The 15,921-nt window shown below is 53.1% G+C and overlaps 1 protein-coding gene across 1 annotated transcript; it reads right to left on the bottom strand.

Moving 5' to 3' along the window:
* Positions 1–4,635: 4,635 nt before the first annotated feature.
* Positions 4,636–14,962, bottom strand: PLA2G2C (phospholipase A2 group IIC). The gene is made up of 4 exons (XM_015598814.1): positions 14,820–14,962; positions 13,043–13,060; positions 12,922–13,007; positions 4,636–4,805 (listed from the first exon to the last, which is right to left on the bottom strand). The coding sequence occupies exons 1-4, from the start codon at positions 14,960–14,962 to the stop codon at positions 4,636–4,638; spliced, it is 417 nt and encodes a 138-aa protein (XP_015454300.1).
* Positions 14,963–15,921: the final 959 nt, after the last annotated feature.

Here is a 15,921-nt window from a genome sequence, read left to right as displayed (position 1 = left end):
CGTGGCACACTGGATATTTGTGCAAAAGATGAATGAATGGATGGATGAATGAGTGAATGAATGAAGGAAAGAAAACACATACAATTTAGTGACTTAGCCTGAACCAGAACCTCGGCCTCCCTCCAGGGCACAGATTCAAACCCCTAGAGCAGCCCCCTCGGTTACTGCCTCCCCAAGGTCTCTCCGGTGCTGACTTTCTTCTGGGACACGGCTGTGATGGGGAATCTTAGGATGGGTGGGGGCGGGGGGAGGTCAGTGCTGGGCCTCGAACCTCAGTAAATTCGGGATTTTTAACAGCACCTGCAAAAATGGGGCAGGGATTCTGTGTATGAAGGTAGCCTTGGGCCTGGAGGCTGCCTGGTCCAGCAACCATGGCTTGGGGGGCACTCTAGACGCCCCTTCCTCCCCACTCCGGGTTCTAGGGACTGGGCGGCACCCTTCCCAGGCCTCTTCATTCTCCCTTCTGGATGTGATTCGGCTCCCTGGTGAGCTCAGTTATGCCTGGCCGGGCCCGGAGCCCGCCAGCCTGGAGACTCGGTGACCCAGAAACCCAGTCACCTCGGTCCTCACCACACCCCAGCCTGCTGCCCCCTCCAGGGCCCTCAGCCACACCCGCGCTGCCGTACGCCACACTCCCATATCTGCTGTTCCCTGTGCCTTTCACAGTTTTATAGACACCGCAGAAGTGAGAACGAGGGACAGTGACTCTGCCTGCTGCAGCCGACGCACACTCAGCGAACAGTCATCCTGAAGCAGTGACAGCCTGTCCCCGGTGGGACGCCGATGCCACAGCACGCCCTCAGCCGCGGGTAAGCCCACCGCCCCACCTTCCCGACGGTTGGACAGTTCCAGCCTGACGTCAAGAAACTGACCAAAACTTAGAGAAAACAGTCGTAAAAACACATCGACATTCCAAGTCTGTCCCTTTTGAGGCAGGGCGCTCGCTCCAACACCAGTGCCGAAGGGAACAGTGGTGACGGGAATGGATATTACTGTGTGACAGGCACTGTGTCCCCATGACCGCCACGCACATCCTCCCTATGTCACTCAGCTCGCGCCCTGGTCTCGGTCGGCCCCTTGTGCCCTCGAGCTCACTGGGGTTAAAGGAAGTTGAGCTGCCCAAGTTCACACGGGAGGAGAGTGATGGGTTGCTCAGGACGTGGGGCCCTGCTGCTCCCAGACAAAGATCCTTGCCCTCCCGCGCTTATAGTCTGGTGGGTAGACAGACAATGAACTACGACTATAAGCGAAAGTATAGCCTAGCGCCTCGCATGGCAGGAGGGAAATGGAAGGACGGGACGAAGGGGAAGTGAAGTGCCGGTGGGTGGGCAGGTGGGTGGGCAGGTGGGTGGGCATGAGTCTCGTTTATTAGGAAGGTGAGTTTCCAGCAAAGACGTGAAGGAGGAGAGGGTGAGCCACGTGGGAAGCGCCATCCAGGCAGAGGGGACGGCCGGGCAGAGTGTCCTCAGGAGGCAGTGTGCCTGGTGTGCTCAAGTCACAGCGTGGAGGCTGGGGCGGCTGAGGCGGAGGGAGTGACTGACTGACGGGGACAGTATAAAAGCTGAGGTCAAGGGGTGGGGAGCAGGTAATGAAGGGGCCCTCAGGGCATCGGGAGGGCTTCGGCTCTTACTCAGAGGCAAGTGGGGAGCCCTCGCAGGGGGTGAGTAGAGGAAGGACATGGTCGGATGCCGGACACGGTGCTCACCAGCTGCTGCGTGGAGATGAGACTGCAAAGGCCAAGGGTGCAGGCAGAGAGCACGGAGCGACCGTTGCAGTCACCCGGGCATGAGCCGATGCTGGCTCCGGCCAAGACGGCCCCCGCGAAGGGGCTCAGAAGTGTTCAACTTCTAGATGTTTCCTTTCTCGTTTTATTATTTATATAATGTGTACATTTTACGGAAGTATTTTATAAATACAGAATCTAGATGTATTTTGAAGACAGTGCCAACAGATTGAATGTGGGATGTGAGATATGAGAAAAAAGATTCGATGTGCAGGTTTTCGGACCAGGGGTGGGGCAAAGATGGAGGAGGGCCCCTCAGCAGAGATGGGGAGAGGTAGGAGGCAGAGGTGCTCGCGCGCGCGTGTGTTGAATTACCTGCCACCCCTCTACCGGGAGGCTCTGCACACCCGCCTTGGCCCTCCCAAGTCCTCCTCACCTTTCAGCTCTCAGACAGATGTCAGACTCCCAGCATCCCTCTGGGAAGCCTCGCCTGACCCTCCCAGATGGTGGTCACTGCTCCCTGCGCCGACCCCAATTCCAGCGTTTCCCGGTCTGCTTCGTGATCGCCTGTTGACTTGCGTGGCACCTGGACTGAGAGCGACCTGGAGTCTGCTGCATCTTTATTGCGCTGCCCTCAGCCCAGGGCCTGGCTTGGCGTACACAGCCCCTCAGTTCATACTGCCGAGGGGGTGCTGATGGCCCTTCTGGAGAGCGGGCCTTGCCGGTGAAAGTCAACGGCATCCCCCGGCGGTCCCGCCTTGCTCCGCTCAGGATCAGGGCAGTGTCGCTGAGAGGGACTTCGGTACCATCACGGGCCCATTTCCTCTGTGGTACAGCTCAGGAGCCGAGGCCCAGGGAGTGGAAGACAGCTGAGCTCTCTCCCCAGAACCCTTGTCCTCCACACTGCGCTCAGCCCTGGCCCTTCTTCCTCTTCTGGGGCGGATGGCCAGACACCTCCAGAGTCCTGAGCTGGACTCTGCTGCGGTCTGGAATCCCCAAGGAGTGGAGGTGCCTGGCTTGGGCCTGGCCCCATGGTTCTGTGCCTGCCTGTCTGCAAACACTTCCCTCATAGACATTTAAGACCCTCGCTGATACCCACAAACCTCAAGCTTCCTTTCTGCAGTTGAAAATGCTACACCATGTGCGGGCCAGGCAAGTACGAAGAGACCGATTTACTGCCAAGCCAAGCCAGGCAGAGGCCGAGAGGCCTGGTCCCAGACGCTCTGCTGACCACCCGCCTCTGGCTCCCCTTTCCGTCCCACACCAGTGGTGGCATCATTTAATCCAGGTTTTAAGTGTCTGAACTTGATCTACCAAAAGCTGCTCTTAACATTCACTCCGGGATATTTAGATCCCATTTGTTTGCTCATTTTCTTTAAATGTCTGAATCCCTACTCCCAGCACTGTGCCTGATGCAGACTGGGGACTCAATAAATGTGTGTTGGGTGACTGAGTGGTCACGTCCCTCTGTGTTGTTCTCCATCTTTATGTGAGCATGGCCTTCCTCCTCCCAATCTGTGAGGTAAGGGGCAGGGGCCACATCCACAATGTTTCTTTGGCCTTCAAGTGCAGCACAGTGCTGGGAACCCAGGGGTCTTAATGAACGAAAATCAATTATTCATAGTGAGTTACGCTGCATAAGAAACCACACCAAAACCGAGTGACTTAAAAAAGCAGCCTTCATGAAGCTCACAGTTCTACAGGTTGGCAGTTCAGCCCGGGCAGTTGCTTTGGTCCTGGCTAGGTTCTCCCGTGCGTCTGTGGTCAGCTATGGGTTGGCTTTGTTGATCTTTGCCGAGCACTCTCACATGACCGAGGTCTCAGCAGTGACAGCTGGGCTGACCGACGCTGATCCAGGTGGGTTCCCATCCTCCAGCAGGCTGGCCCAGGCTTTTTCTCATGTCAGAGGCAGGCATCCTGAGAGAGAGTAGAATGCACTAGACCTCCTGAGGCCTAGGCTGGGGAACCGGTAGACTGTCCCGTCTACAACATCCTATTGACCAACGCGAGTCACAAGGCCGGTTCGGGGTTCACATGCAGTGGGTGGGGACAATAGACTCTACCTCTGGATGGGAAGAGCTGAGTGTCACATTGTGAGAGGTGTGGATACAGAGAGGTAAGAACAATTGTGGCTGGTTTTGCAATCTTCCATGCCAGTCGGACCGTAAAAGATCTAAAGATCGAGTCCACCCAGACTAGGCCACTTTAGTGTTTATTAGAATTTATGTCCGATGTAACCAGGAACTTCTAAACTGGAATGGAAATTTTGGATGCGTCTGATTTCCTTTCCCGTGTCCTTTCTCCATGTCCTTGATATCCAGTGGTGGGTGCCGACATTCTCATTCTCTGTGTCCTGAGAGGTGAAAATGGCATCAATTTTCTCCCACCTGAGGGTTTTCAAAAGGCAGAAATCGAGCCAATGAAAAACATCAAATGCATCTCTCGGGGCCTTGGCATGTGTGCCAAGATCCTGTTCTCCAGGATGTCTGCTTTGCTCCCAGCCAGATCTGGATTGTGGGCCCGGTTCCCAAGCACACCCTGTACCCTGCTTTTGGGCGAGTGTCGAGGGAGAGTCTCGGGTAGACCCTAGGGCCCCTTCCCTCCTGGATACTTGCTAGGATGGGGGTTAAGGACGTCACTCTGTGCTGTCATCTTGTTTTATTGCTTCCCAGCACTTACTACAACGAGAATGTATCATTTATTTATGTGTATCCTTATGGTCCGTCTCTCTTCATAGGATGCCAGGATTTCGTCTTTTCCGGACTGACCTCCAGCCCTCTGATGCCGAATGACAAAGGAGTACCCCAGGCCACATGCTGGAGGGTGAGCTGCGAGGATCGGAGCCTGCCAGGCTGAGGGGAGAAGGCTTTCCGGAAGCGATGCTAGAGTTTACCAACTCGGACCGTGGGCTCCTAGCACTGGAGTTTACGTTTGCCACACCGGGGCCGGGTGGAGAAGAACTGCTTGAAGTTTTTCTCGTAGGTGGGCAGGCTCTCTTTGAAACAGTATGCAGATTGCTTGTCACATTCGCAGGCCCTCAGCCCACAGAGGCACCCAACGCCGAGACCAATGGTACATTCACCTGCAGAGAGACCGAGGGTCACTGGGGGCTCCCAGCTCTCCCCCAGGGCTTGGTTCTAGGGTTGGGGAGAACAAGGAGCTTGCTACAAGGGGTCAGGGGTTAAAAACAGAAAGGAAAGAACCTGGGAGTCCTTTTCCTTAGTCCCCAAGCCCTGATCACCCCTGGACATGCCACAAGTACTGGAGTGAAGAGAGGCTGAAAGGGAACCTGCACATGGAGGGGTTGAGTCAGGGCACCTGGGCGGCACACAGGCCCTGCGTGTCCTCAGGACCCGTCTCGTATTTCCACTATCTTGACATTTCACTTGTACGTCTCAGGCATCAACAGCTTAAGGCGCCCAAAATGGAATGCTTGAGGCAAGTGCTCCCTCCACCCACCGAGTTTGTCCTTCATCCACACTCTTGGCTCTGCAAATGGCACCACCTCCTACTCGAGCCAGAAAACTAGCGGCCCGTCTCGATTCCTCTCCTCCTCTGACTTTTCATGTCCAAACCCCCGCCCCCCCACCACCACCGCAAGTTCCACTGATTTCTCTACGTTTAAAATATTTCATGCTCTGTCCTCTTCTCTCCAGCTTCGCGGCCACCACCCCATTCCCTTGTCATCACCAGCTCTTCCTCCTTAATGGAAGGAACTCAACGGAGACGTTCCTCAAATGTTAGCTGGAATTAGGTTTGCTCTCCTGCTTGAAGCCCTGCTGTGTTTTTCCTGCTCGCTGGGGAAGACATCCCAAATCCTAGCTGCAGACTCTAAGTGGCTTGCCATGATCTGGCCCTTGCCAACCTCTCCATCCTCGTTGTCCCTCACTCTGCCACTGTCACTCTGCCCCAAGCATGCTGGTTTCTTTCTGCCACATGTCTTGCTCTGTCTTGTCCCAGGGCCTTTGCACTTGCTATTCTCTATCTAAAACACTTCTCTCCTGGATCTTCAAGTGGCTGGATCCATCCCACCCTTCGCGTCTTGGTCAAATTTCCCCTCGTCAGAGAGGCTCTCCCTGCCCACCAGACCTGAAACTCTCTCCAGCCACACTACCTCTCGTCCCTGCTTATTTCATTCACTGCACCTTTCATTACTGAAACTTCTCTTATTCGTTCACTTGCTTGTATCTGTCTCTCCTCAAGAGAGAGGGTAAGGTCCTTGAGGCTGGGACTTTTCCTGTCTTGTCCATCACAGTATCCCCAGCATGCAGAACAACTTTAGGTGCATAGTAGGTGCTCAGCAGTCATTGAATAAATAAATGAAACCTCATGGGCCTTCGAGATCCAGTGTGTGCCCTTTGGCCAAGTCACGACCAGATGGGAATCTTTTATCTAGTAGTCAGAGGTGTGTGTGTGTGTGTGTGTGTGTGTGTGTGTGTGTGTGTGCGTGAATGCCTAAGGCACAGCTTCCTCTTCCTAGATAACCCCACCCCAGTTCCACTCTCTTCGGAGGGTTGGGGGTGAGAAAGGGAAGCAGCGGACTCCTGGTTTGATGAGCTTGGGCCAGTTAGCTTCAGTATTCTCATTTATAAAAAGGTCATTGAAAATAATAGTGTCAGAAACAAGTAACAGTCTATTTCATGGGGTCATTGTGAGGACTGTCATTGTTGTTGTTGACAGATGGAGTGGTGCATGTGCCTGGCACATAGAGAGTGCTCTAGAAACGCCTGTTATTATTACGAGGATGTTCCCTTAGCTTCACATGTGGGGAAAAAGCCCTCTGAAGTTGGACCCAGTGCTGGCTACAGTCTGTTTGTTTGCCTTTCTCCCTCTCTGAGATCCATAATTCCTGCAGGAAGCTGTCCTCCCACATCTCTCTAGAGACTTGCTTTCTCAAGACATGTTGACACCCGCTCTGTGGCTTAGTCGCACCTCTCCATGGACCCTCATGAAATGTGCCAGAGTTGCTCGTGCCTCTGGTTCATGGTTCCTGCCGCCTGGATCACCTTTACGCTCACATTCCCTATTCTCCATCTACGAAAATCCTTCAAGATCCATCAAGCCCCAGCACCCCCAGAGACTCCCTTGAGAGTCCCCATCCACATCCACGTCCAGGTCTGTCACTTTAGCTGTCCTCAGCATGCCCCTCGCTTCCCTCCCCGGGCTGTTCCCACCCAGTTCTGCAGGGGTCCGCCTGGGCTACAGCTGGTCCCCTCAGGGGACGAGGGCTACTTGGGTGCAGGGCTCCGACCCATTCAACCTTGCTCTCCTCCCAGAAGGGCCTGGCCCCACGTGATGTCACTCACCCAGGCGCCCGTCTCCCTGGAAACCTGAGGTGAGACCCCTCCCCCCCTGCCTCGGCCCCCTCCTTTTTCTCGAACTTCTCGGTTTCCGTCGACCTCTTGGTCTGCTGTTCCTCTCTTTTCCATCTCTCCTTTCTTCCATCTCGATTCTCCAAACCTCCTCTTCCTTTCTCTCACATCTCTCTCCCTTCCTGTTTCATCCTCCAATCCTTTCCAACGCACGGAGTGTAATCCTCTCCCGACACTCAGTTCTACTTCTAAAGGCTTGCTCAGTCCCCCGGCCTGTGGAGCCGAACCTGGTCTTCCGATTTGCTCGCGGGGAAGGTGAGGCACGAAGAATGTAACTGACGGCTTCAGGCTATTCTTTCTCATTCCGTTGAATAGAGTTCCACAAAGGAGACACAACAAGAAGGCCTACGTCCCTGCCTGTGGCTAACCCGGGTGGCCTGCCACACCTCGAACTGTCGCCCCTGGCCTCTGTCCTGGTCTCTAAGTTCTCTCCCTGGGTGCTCTCGTTCAGTCTCAGGGCTTTGAGTACCCCTCGAGCACTGATGACTCTCCAGTTCTCATTCCAGCCCCGGCGTCTCTCCTGAGCTCTAGACTCCAATGTGTTTGTGTCCGCTTGACTTCCCCCTTGGCTGTCTGACATGCATCTCGAACTCAATCTGGCTCGTGCCAAGCTCTTGCTGTGTCTTCATAGTCTGTTCTTCCCCATCTGCACAAGCCCAGTAGACGACACCATCCTCTATGGCTGCCCAGGCCAAGCATCTCAGGTTCGGCCTCTTTCCTTCACACCCCGCGTCTAATCCAGCGAGCAGATCCTGCCGATTCGCCTCCAAACGCTCCCGGCATCTGACGCGTCTCTCTATTTCTACTGCATCGCCCTGATGTCAGCTACTGTGACTTCTCCCCAGTCCTACTGAAACAGCCCACTAATGGCTCTCCTTCTTTCCTCCCTTGCTCCCCAACTTCTCTGCACAGTGGCCAGACTGATCTTTCTAAAGCAAAATTAGCACATATTACTCTCTGCTCCAAAGGCAATTAAAGTGGAAAGCCAGCTCCTTATCCCGTCCCCCCAGCTCCGAGGGTCTGGCCCTGTCTGAGGCCCAACCTCGTCTCCCTTCCTTCCTATCTCCTCTGCTCCTACCACACTGGCCAAATGCCACCTCCTTAGAGAGGTCTTGCTTGGCCACCTAGAGCAGCCATCCTTCTCTCCCCCTCGCCATTGTCACTGTTTAGTTTGTCATCTTGTTTTAGATGCTTCATAGCACTTGTCACTACCTGAATGTATCTTTACTTCTGAATGTTTTATGGTCTGTCTCCCTCCCTGAACGCGGGGAGTTTGTCTATTCATTGCAGATCTTCAGCCCCGAGCGCGCAGTAAACACGTCCTCACTACCCGCTGCTGCCTCACTGGCTGGACTTATGTGACCTCCGGGGCAGTGAAAGGAGCCCATCCCAGGAAATGGGAAGCCAGGGCCTTGGTCCAGACTTGCTGCCTGTATGCTTTCGGATCTCAGGCAAGGTGCTTCTCTCTAAGCCTATGTCTTCAGCTCTCAAATGGCGATAAGAGATATTCGCATTGACTATTTCATGAGTATTTTTCATTCATTCACTCATCAAACAAACAGGTATTGAGTTCCTAACATATGTCTGGCCTTTGGCTAGGATCTGGGGATATAGGTCTGAGCAAGCGAACCCCACATTGCATAGTTCCAGGGGCATCCTGTTCTGTGGGATCGGTGAGAATGAGCGTGCCCCCCGCCCCCAAGACAGGCTTGTTCCCTATTCTCCCGGAACTCACATTCTAATTGGGGAGAAAGTTGATGCAAAAGTAAACAAGGTAATTAATTTCAGGTCTAGACAAATGCTAGGAGAGAAAAATGGTGATGTATCAGTGAGTAGAGGTGTGTGAGGAATAAATTCAGTAATAAAGGAGGAAGATGTTTGCTAACTGCAAATTCCAATGGCTACCATGTTCACCTTCCCCCTTTGGCAGAGGGAGAAGCCAGAGGCTCTGAGATGGAGGAGACAGTGGTACTGTCGGCTGGAACCTGGTCTCTGCCTCCACCACCAGGCTCCTCCCTGCACAACATAAGCATGCTTGTGTGGGTGGAGGGGGCTGTCACCACTGGCTGATCTTAAAGTCCCTTGCAAATGCCAAGTACTTATGTAAGCCCACTCAAAGGAGGGATAACAACCTCCCAGGTTGCCCGAGGGCCACCTTCCCTACCCAGCAAATTGGCCCCAGGGCTGGGGTTACAGGCCTTTCTCTGCTCTGATGTCCAGTGACATTTAGAGACATGGACAGGCCAAGTTGTTTCTCTCCTTTCCCTCCGCTGCTCACCGACCGCATCCCAGAGCAGCCACTGGTTGCCAAGCAACCCGGGACCAGGGTTGGGTGCAGGATTTCAGAACTGGAGGCTGGGGAGGCGATTAACCCTTGCAGGGCAGCTCTTTGGACTGCAGCGTAACTGGGGGTGGGGGAGAGCTTTTATTCTGTAAGGCCTTTGTGACATTAGCTGGAGGGGATGCAAGTGCAGAGGAGATGCTTCAAAGACGTCTCTCAGTAGTAGTAAAGAAAATCCCAGGGCTTTTTCACAAGGTAAAGGGGAAAAGAAAACTTAGATGAAAAAAGCAATCTCGACTTCTAAAAGGAAGCGCATTACCTAAGCACCTGCTATGGGCCAGAGCCTTTCTTTAGGTGGGTTACTTTAGTTGACCCTCACAGAGACCTTATGAAGTGACTATTATTATCTCCATTTTATAGATGGGGAACCTGAGGCCCAGGTGGTTGTGCGATTATCTAGCTTGAAGGGAGTGAAGCTGGGATTTGGACCCAGCTCTTCCCGACTGCACAGCATTGTTCTCTCTGGGCCTCTTAGCGGGGTACATATTGCTAAAACAGAAAGATCTGGGGCATCACAGAGGAGCAGACTCCCTTTGCCGTTCTTTGCCCTCTGGGCCAAGGCTGAGCAACCTGACAAACGTGCTGCAGACAGTAAGACTCGCATTTGTGTGAGCCCCTCAATTTCCATCACATTCCAGCAACTCCCCTTCCACGGGGGGAGGGTGGTGTGAGGCAGGAGCACTGGCTCTGGAGTCGGACGACCTGGGTCCAAATCCCAGCTCTTTTTTCTCGGGCTGTGACCTTGGCCATCTCATTTAACCTCTCTGAGCCTCAGGATCCTGCTTGATAATGAGGAGAATAATGCTGACTTTAAAAGTTTATCATGGGGGTTCCAGGTGCCGTCACAGATGCTTGTAACCTGCAGTTATTGTTACTGCACCTGCTTTATAGATGAAGAGACTTTGGCCCAGGAACTTCAGGCCAGGCAGTGTGTTCCAGAGCACTGGGAAGACTTAAGACACCGGCCTTTTACTCTTGCTTGTTACTTGACTCAATTCCTTCTCCTCTCTGGGCCTCAGTCTCCCCATCGCTACAATGAAGGGCTGGTCTCGATGGTTTCTAAGGGCGCTTTTGGTTCTGGAGAAGGCCAAGAGAGCAAGGCCTGGAGCTGCCTTGCTCAGTGCCCTTGGTTAAGTGTTGGCCCTGGGTGGGCACCCTCGATGGCATTCTGCAGTGTCCTCTTTTGTGGGCGCTCAGATTATTACTGGGCAAGTACACGGTGAGCCTGTGTCTGCCTCGAGGCCTCAGTACATATCAGCAGCAGACCCAGGATTAGAATCCAGATCACCCCGCTCCCAACCCTGCTCCTGGGAGGTGAAGGTGAAGATGACAGGGGTCAGCCTGGTGCTTACTGGCTGGGTCAGCCAAGGAGGATGCTAATGTCCTGGTGGTGATGGGGAAGTGTCCCCCATGCTAATGCTCTGAGCAGACCATTAATGCTAATGTCCTGGTGGTGATGGGGAAGTGTCCCCATGCTAATGCTCTGAGCAGGTCTCTGGACTCTGGGAGTCCTGGTCAAGTTCCAGGAGCAGCTGAGCACCACTGCTCGGCGAGGGGCAGCATCGGTGGAAAGAGCAGCCCAGGCCATGAGTTTTCTAGTCCAGCCGCCAGCCCCTGCCTGCAACCACCTAGCCTGTGCCAAGTGGAGGACGTTTCCGCATGCCACCTCCTGGGACTCCAGCCTCTGCCCCAGGTCACTCACTCTCCTCCATCTCCTCCATCTCCTGGGGTCCTTGGCTGTGGCTCTGATCCCCGCATGGGAGGTGAGGAGGGTTGATTAAGGAGCAGAGTGCCCAGGCCAAGCCGGCCCACAGGAGCCGAGGGCAGAGAGAGACTCAGCATGGGCCTGAGACTACAGCGCGGGAAGGTCCTTTGCACCTACTGAAGTTCCAGTTCCCTCCTGAGAGCTCCTTTCCACTTGTTCCTTGGCCCCTGTGCTTTATGGGGATATCCGAGGAGAGAGCTCCTCGAGTGTATTTTTCCCTAAAAGTGATGCCTTTTCCACCACGTTACAGTCATCCTCGACATGACAGATGCTAAAGGTCAAGATGAAAGGTGAGAAGAAAGCAGGACCGTGACCAGGTCGAGAAAGAGGCGGGGGGCGCATTTGTTGCATGTCCCCTCTGTCACCACCCCACAGCCAGGTCTGCACCGACCCCCTCTCACCCTCCTGGGTGTGGGGCTTAGAGGGATGGGAGGAGGTGGTCAAAACTAGGCCTCTGATCTCCAGGGAGCATCATATGCCACAGTAAACAATACTTTGGGGGTGGCCTCCTCTGGTTCCCCCTCCTCTGTCCCCAGACTAGGCCCCGATCCCTTCCCATCTCCTGGATGTGGCCTTGGGACCTCACGGTAGAGACAATTTGCTTTAAGCCAGAGCGTGGTTATGGCCGGGCAGCCTCAACACAAGGAGAAAAGGGGGTTCCCTCACCATTGACAGTGTGCCTGGGGACAGGGCACCACGGAGGCTGAGAAGCAGACCTAGCTAAAGCTGCCTCTCCCGTGGCAGAGGTCTGAGGCATTTCAGGTCTCTCCACTGGGACCAGCGAGACCGCATAGTCCTAAGTCTTGGTTCACCTTGGTGTGTCCTGAGCCCGACCACTGGGTCAGGAGCCCCAGGGAGCCCTGGGAGCTGAGCGCTGAGCCTCCCTCCCCAGGGGAAGGTGAGGGCGAGGGAGGCAGTGGGTCCCTGACCGGGAGAGGAGACGTGAACTCTAAGACACACGCGCGGCTGTGAACGAACAAACACAGGCGGGGAAGAAAGGGGTTTCTGCAGCTCCCCAAGCCAGGCAGGAGGCGAGCTGCACACGCTCGGGGGCATCTGAACCACTGGCTCCACTGGCATGAGTGGCATCCACAAGGAGCCTGTGGGCAAGTGCCTTCAGAGGTGCTGCTCTTTACACCCAACTTGCCCTACACATGCCCACAGCCCAGCAGCCCCGGACATCCCCCAGGGTGTCGGGAGCCACTCCCCACTTACTGAACACTCAGTACTTGCCCACTCTTGTCCTTTGCCCTCTTCTGTGAATAGCCTCGATGACATGTGAGTCCCCTCCTATTTACCTTTGCGTCCCCTGAGGCACCCATCACAGTGCTTGGCATGCAATCGCCCTTAACAAATATTTGTTCAACCGAAAGACAGCTGAGTTGCTTTGTAAACACGCGACAGACATAAGGAGGAATGTTCCCAGCAGCAACGGTTGCCAAGCGAAGCTGCAAAGTTCAACTAAGTTCAAGTCAACGACTTTTTATTGAGCACGTACTATGTACTCTGGCTCCATGTGCCCAGAGTGTGCTGGGTACAGCTGCGGGCAGGAGCAACCGGGGAGAGACAAAGCCAGGACTCTGCTTCTCAGAACTGCCACCTTCCATCTCAAAGCACTTGGGAAAATCTCATTTCCTCAATGTTCTCTGGGCCCACGAGGAGGCAGACTTTAAGGGAAGGCCCAGGTTCAAAGACGTTTCCCCAGAGAGAGGCTACTCACAGGCCACGGTGCCGTTGACGCTGTGGAACTGGTAGCTGTTCAACACGGGCTGACAGCCGAGCTGCTTCAGCTTCTCATAGCAGCAGTCATGAGCCAGGCAGCACCTGGGGGCCAGACAAGAGGAGATGAGGGGCTGTGCCTGGAGGTGGGCCCTGGGGAGTCAGCTGGAAAGGATCATCTGCCTCCTCCTCTGGGCAAGAAGGGCCTGAAGGTGGGGATGTAAATTCTTGATGATATTGAAGATAACATAAATAACCACTCGCATTTAGTGAGCCCTGTCTAGGACCCATCTCATCAGCTCTCACGGTAACCCTATGAAGTGCAGTCGCCATCACCAGGTCACAGGGGAGGAAATGAGATTCGGAGCTGCGAAGTTCCCAAAAGCAGACAGCTAGAAGATGACAGACCCAGGACTTACTCAGCTTTAGGTCTGTGTACTCATTCATTGACTTAATGGCTTTTTACTGAGCACCTACTAGGTGCCAAGCACTGTGATAGTCTCTGAAGAGACAATTGTCAGCAAAAGCAGACATAATCCTTTAGTTCTTGCTCTCATGGTGCTCAGTCGGCTGGGGGCAGGAAGGGAAAATATTTCAGGGGAGGAAACAGCTGAGGAACAGTCTCTGCTCACTTCCTCAGCCAGTGGGGGAGAGGCAGGAACGCACAAACCTGGGACCGAATTCTAAGACAGAAAAGAGAAAACGCTTCTGGCCGATGCCCTGAGCCGGACACTTCAGTCTTCCCCTCTCCCCACCCCAGTGTGCAACCAGGGTCTCTGCCGTCTGTCATGTTTCATGAATAGTGTTCGATTTCTCGTCCGCCTTTGAACTTGGACAGGGGAGGCACAGAGCATCTCCGTGCCCGAAAGCAGGCACATTTTTGTTCAAATCCTGACGGTGCCACCTAGTTGCTCGTGTCTTTGGGCTTTGCCACGGGTTTCGTGGGTCCTCACTGTTGTCACCTGTACAACACTGGCACAGGACGTCTTGGCCACTTGCCGCGAGGATTAAATTAGGTCCCAGATGCAGATCGCCAATCCCATTGCTCTGTGCTCAGTGAGCATTTCATCAGTGTCTGTTTCCCTCTAGGACTCTGGGTCCTTCCAGCTGGAACATTCCATGTCTCATGAGCCCAACCCAGAGGAATCGAGCTCCAGGGGTGGTACTTCAGACCCCACCAAGGGGACATATTTATCCAGGTTAGGTCGAAAGTGGCAAGGAACGTTTTGTTTATTTCTTCCAATGAAATGGCACACACACTGCGCTGCTTCCTCCCTCTCATACGCTGGCCAGATTACACCGACCTCCACTTTTCCCGAGAACTCACACTCCCCACCCCCATCCTCGGAGCAGGCCTGGCAGCCAGGTTTGTGCCATGTGACCTCATCCAGATGGACAAGTTTTCCAAACTGGGCCACCGAGATGCTCTCTCCCGGCATATGGAGTTAGGCCTGGGAGACTGCAGGCTGATCTTGCTGCACCTATAATCCCCAAACACCGGGCAACTGAGAGAAGGCCACGTTTGCTATGAGGACTGAGCATTGAAAATGTTTCTAGAGCTCCGAGCAGGACTGACTACATGATTTGCAAGGCCCGGTGCAAAATGAAAACAGAAGAATTTCAAGATGGTGACAGCAGAGCGCGTACTGGGCCTTAGAGATGCACGAGCCACATGTTCAGGAGTCCGGTCCTGGCCTTGGGTTCCTTGAAACCTCCCTCCAATTCCCATACAAGTTTTATTGTTTGTTTTGTTTTTTTTTTTAATGTTCAACCGATTTGGGTTCAATTGATTTGGTTTCTATTACTTTGCAATGCACGGGTCCCAATATCCTCTCTCTCTTCAAGCATGAATCTCAAGGCAAATAAAATGACAGGCGACCTCAGCGCCTCTGCACTCACCTGTCAGTATCATCCACAGGAGTCCCTTTGCCCCCCAGCCCGCAGTAGCAGCCATATCCGTAATATGAGAAGAAGGCGCTCCGCCCTGTGATGTGTTTGACCATCCTTTGAAACTGCCAGAAGCTGCTGTGAGTGGGGGCCATCACTACCAATGAGAAAATAAGGGAGGAGACAAAAATGCAATGGGCACAATGCCACCTTGGCACTCTCTAACTAGAGCGCTTTGCATCCGTCCCATCAGGAGACCCTTGAGCGTGGGGCGTCTGTACGCTGGGATCATGGGCCCCTTTAACGGGGAAGAGGGTAAGATCAGATCTACCGCATCACGCAGTTAGTTTCTTGCTGGCCCGGGATGAGAACTCAGTTTCCCTGCTATTCAGAACAGTGCCATCCACTACAGCCTTCCCCCCAAATTAAAAACAAACAAACAAACAAACTGCCATCCCAGGCAGAAACGCCCTCAGGTCTGATATTAAACATTAATGGGAAAAGTTCAAAGACAGAAATGCCAGTCTCTACAAATATCACAGGGCATTTACAATTTCACAAAAGAAACAAAATACTTAAGAGGCAGAAAAACATGCTCCCAATCTGTTTTTTTAATGGCAAATATACATGGACTCAGTAACTTTTACTCCTAAAAAAAAATGTGGGTGGAGAGGGGCGCAGAGAATATATATGTATAGGGATGTTCACTGCAGCATTATTTGTGATACCAAAAAACTGGAAACTACGCATATAGATCCACTGACAGGGAAATGATAACTAAATGATGTCTTGAAAACTTCTTACTTTTAATAGCAATCTATCCAGGCAGTGGGATTGAGGAAGTAGGTGGAGAGAAACACAGGCAACATTTGTTTTATATACTTTTATGCTATCTGATTTTTTTTTTTTTTTACAATGAAGATGTATTTCTTTTCTATTAAAATGTTTTAAATGTATGTGTAAAGGCCTGGAGGATGTATTCTTAAGTCTTAAAAGTGGTTACATCTTGGGTATAGGAAAAAGATTGGGGCCAAGGAGAATGAGAAGGGGCTTTATCTTGTTATTTTATGCTCGTTTTCTTTTTTAATTACAAGCATATGTTAATTTTGCAATA

This window comes from Pteropus alecto, unplaced genomic scaffold, assembly GCF_000325575.1.
Source record: "Pteropus alecto unplaced genomic scaffold, ASM32557v1 scaffold39, whole genome shotgun sequence".
Taxonomy (NCBI): Eukaryota; Metazoa; Chordata; class Mammalia; order Chiroptera; family Pteropodidae; genus Pteropus; species Pteropus alecto.
The sequence above is the reverse complement of the archived record's forward strand: the minus strand, read 5'-3'. Positions and strand labels throughout refer to the sequence as shown.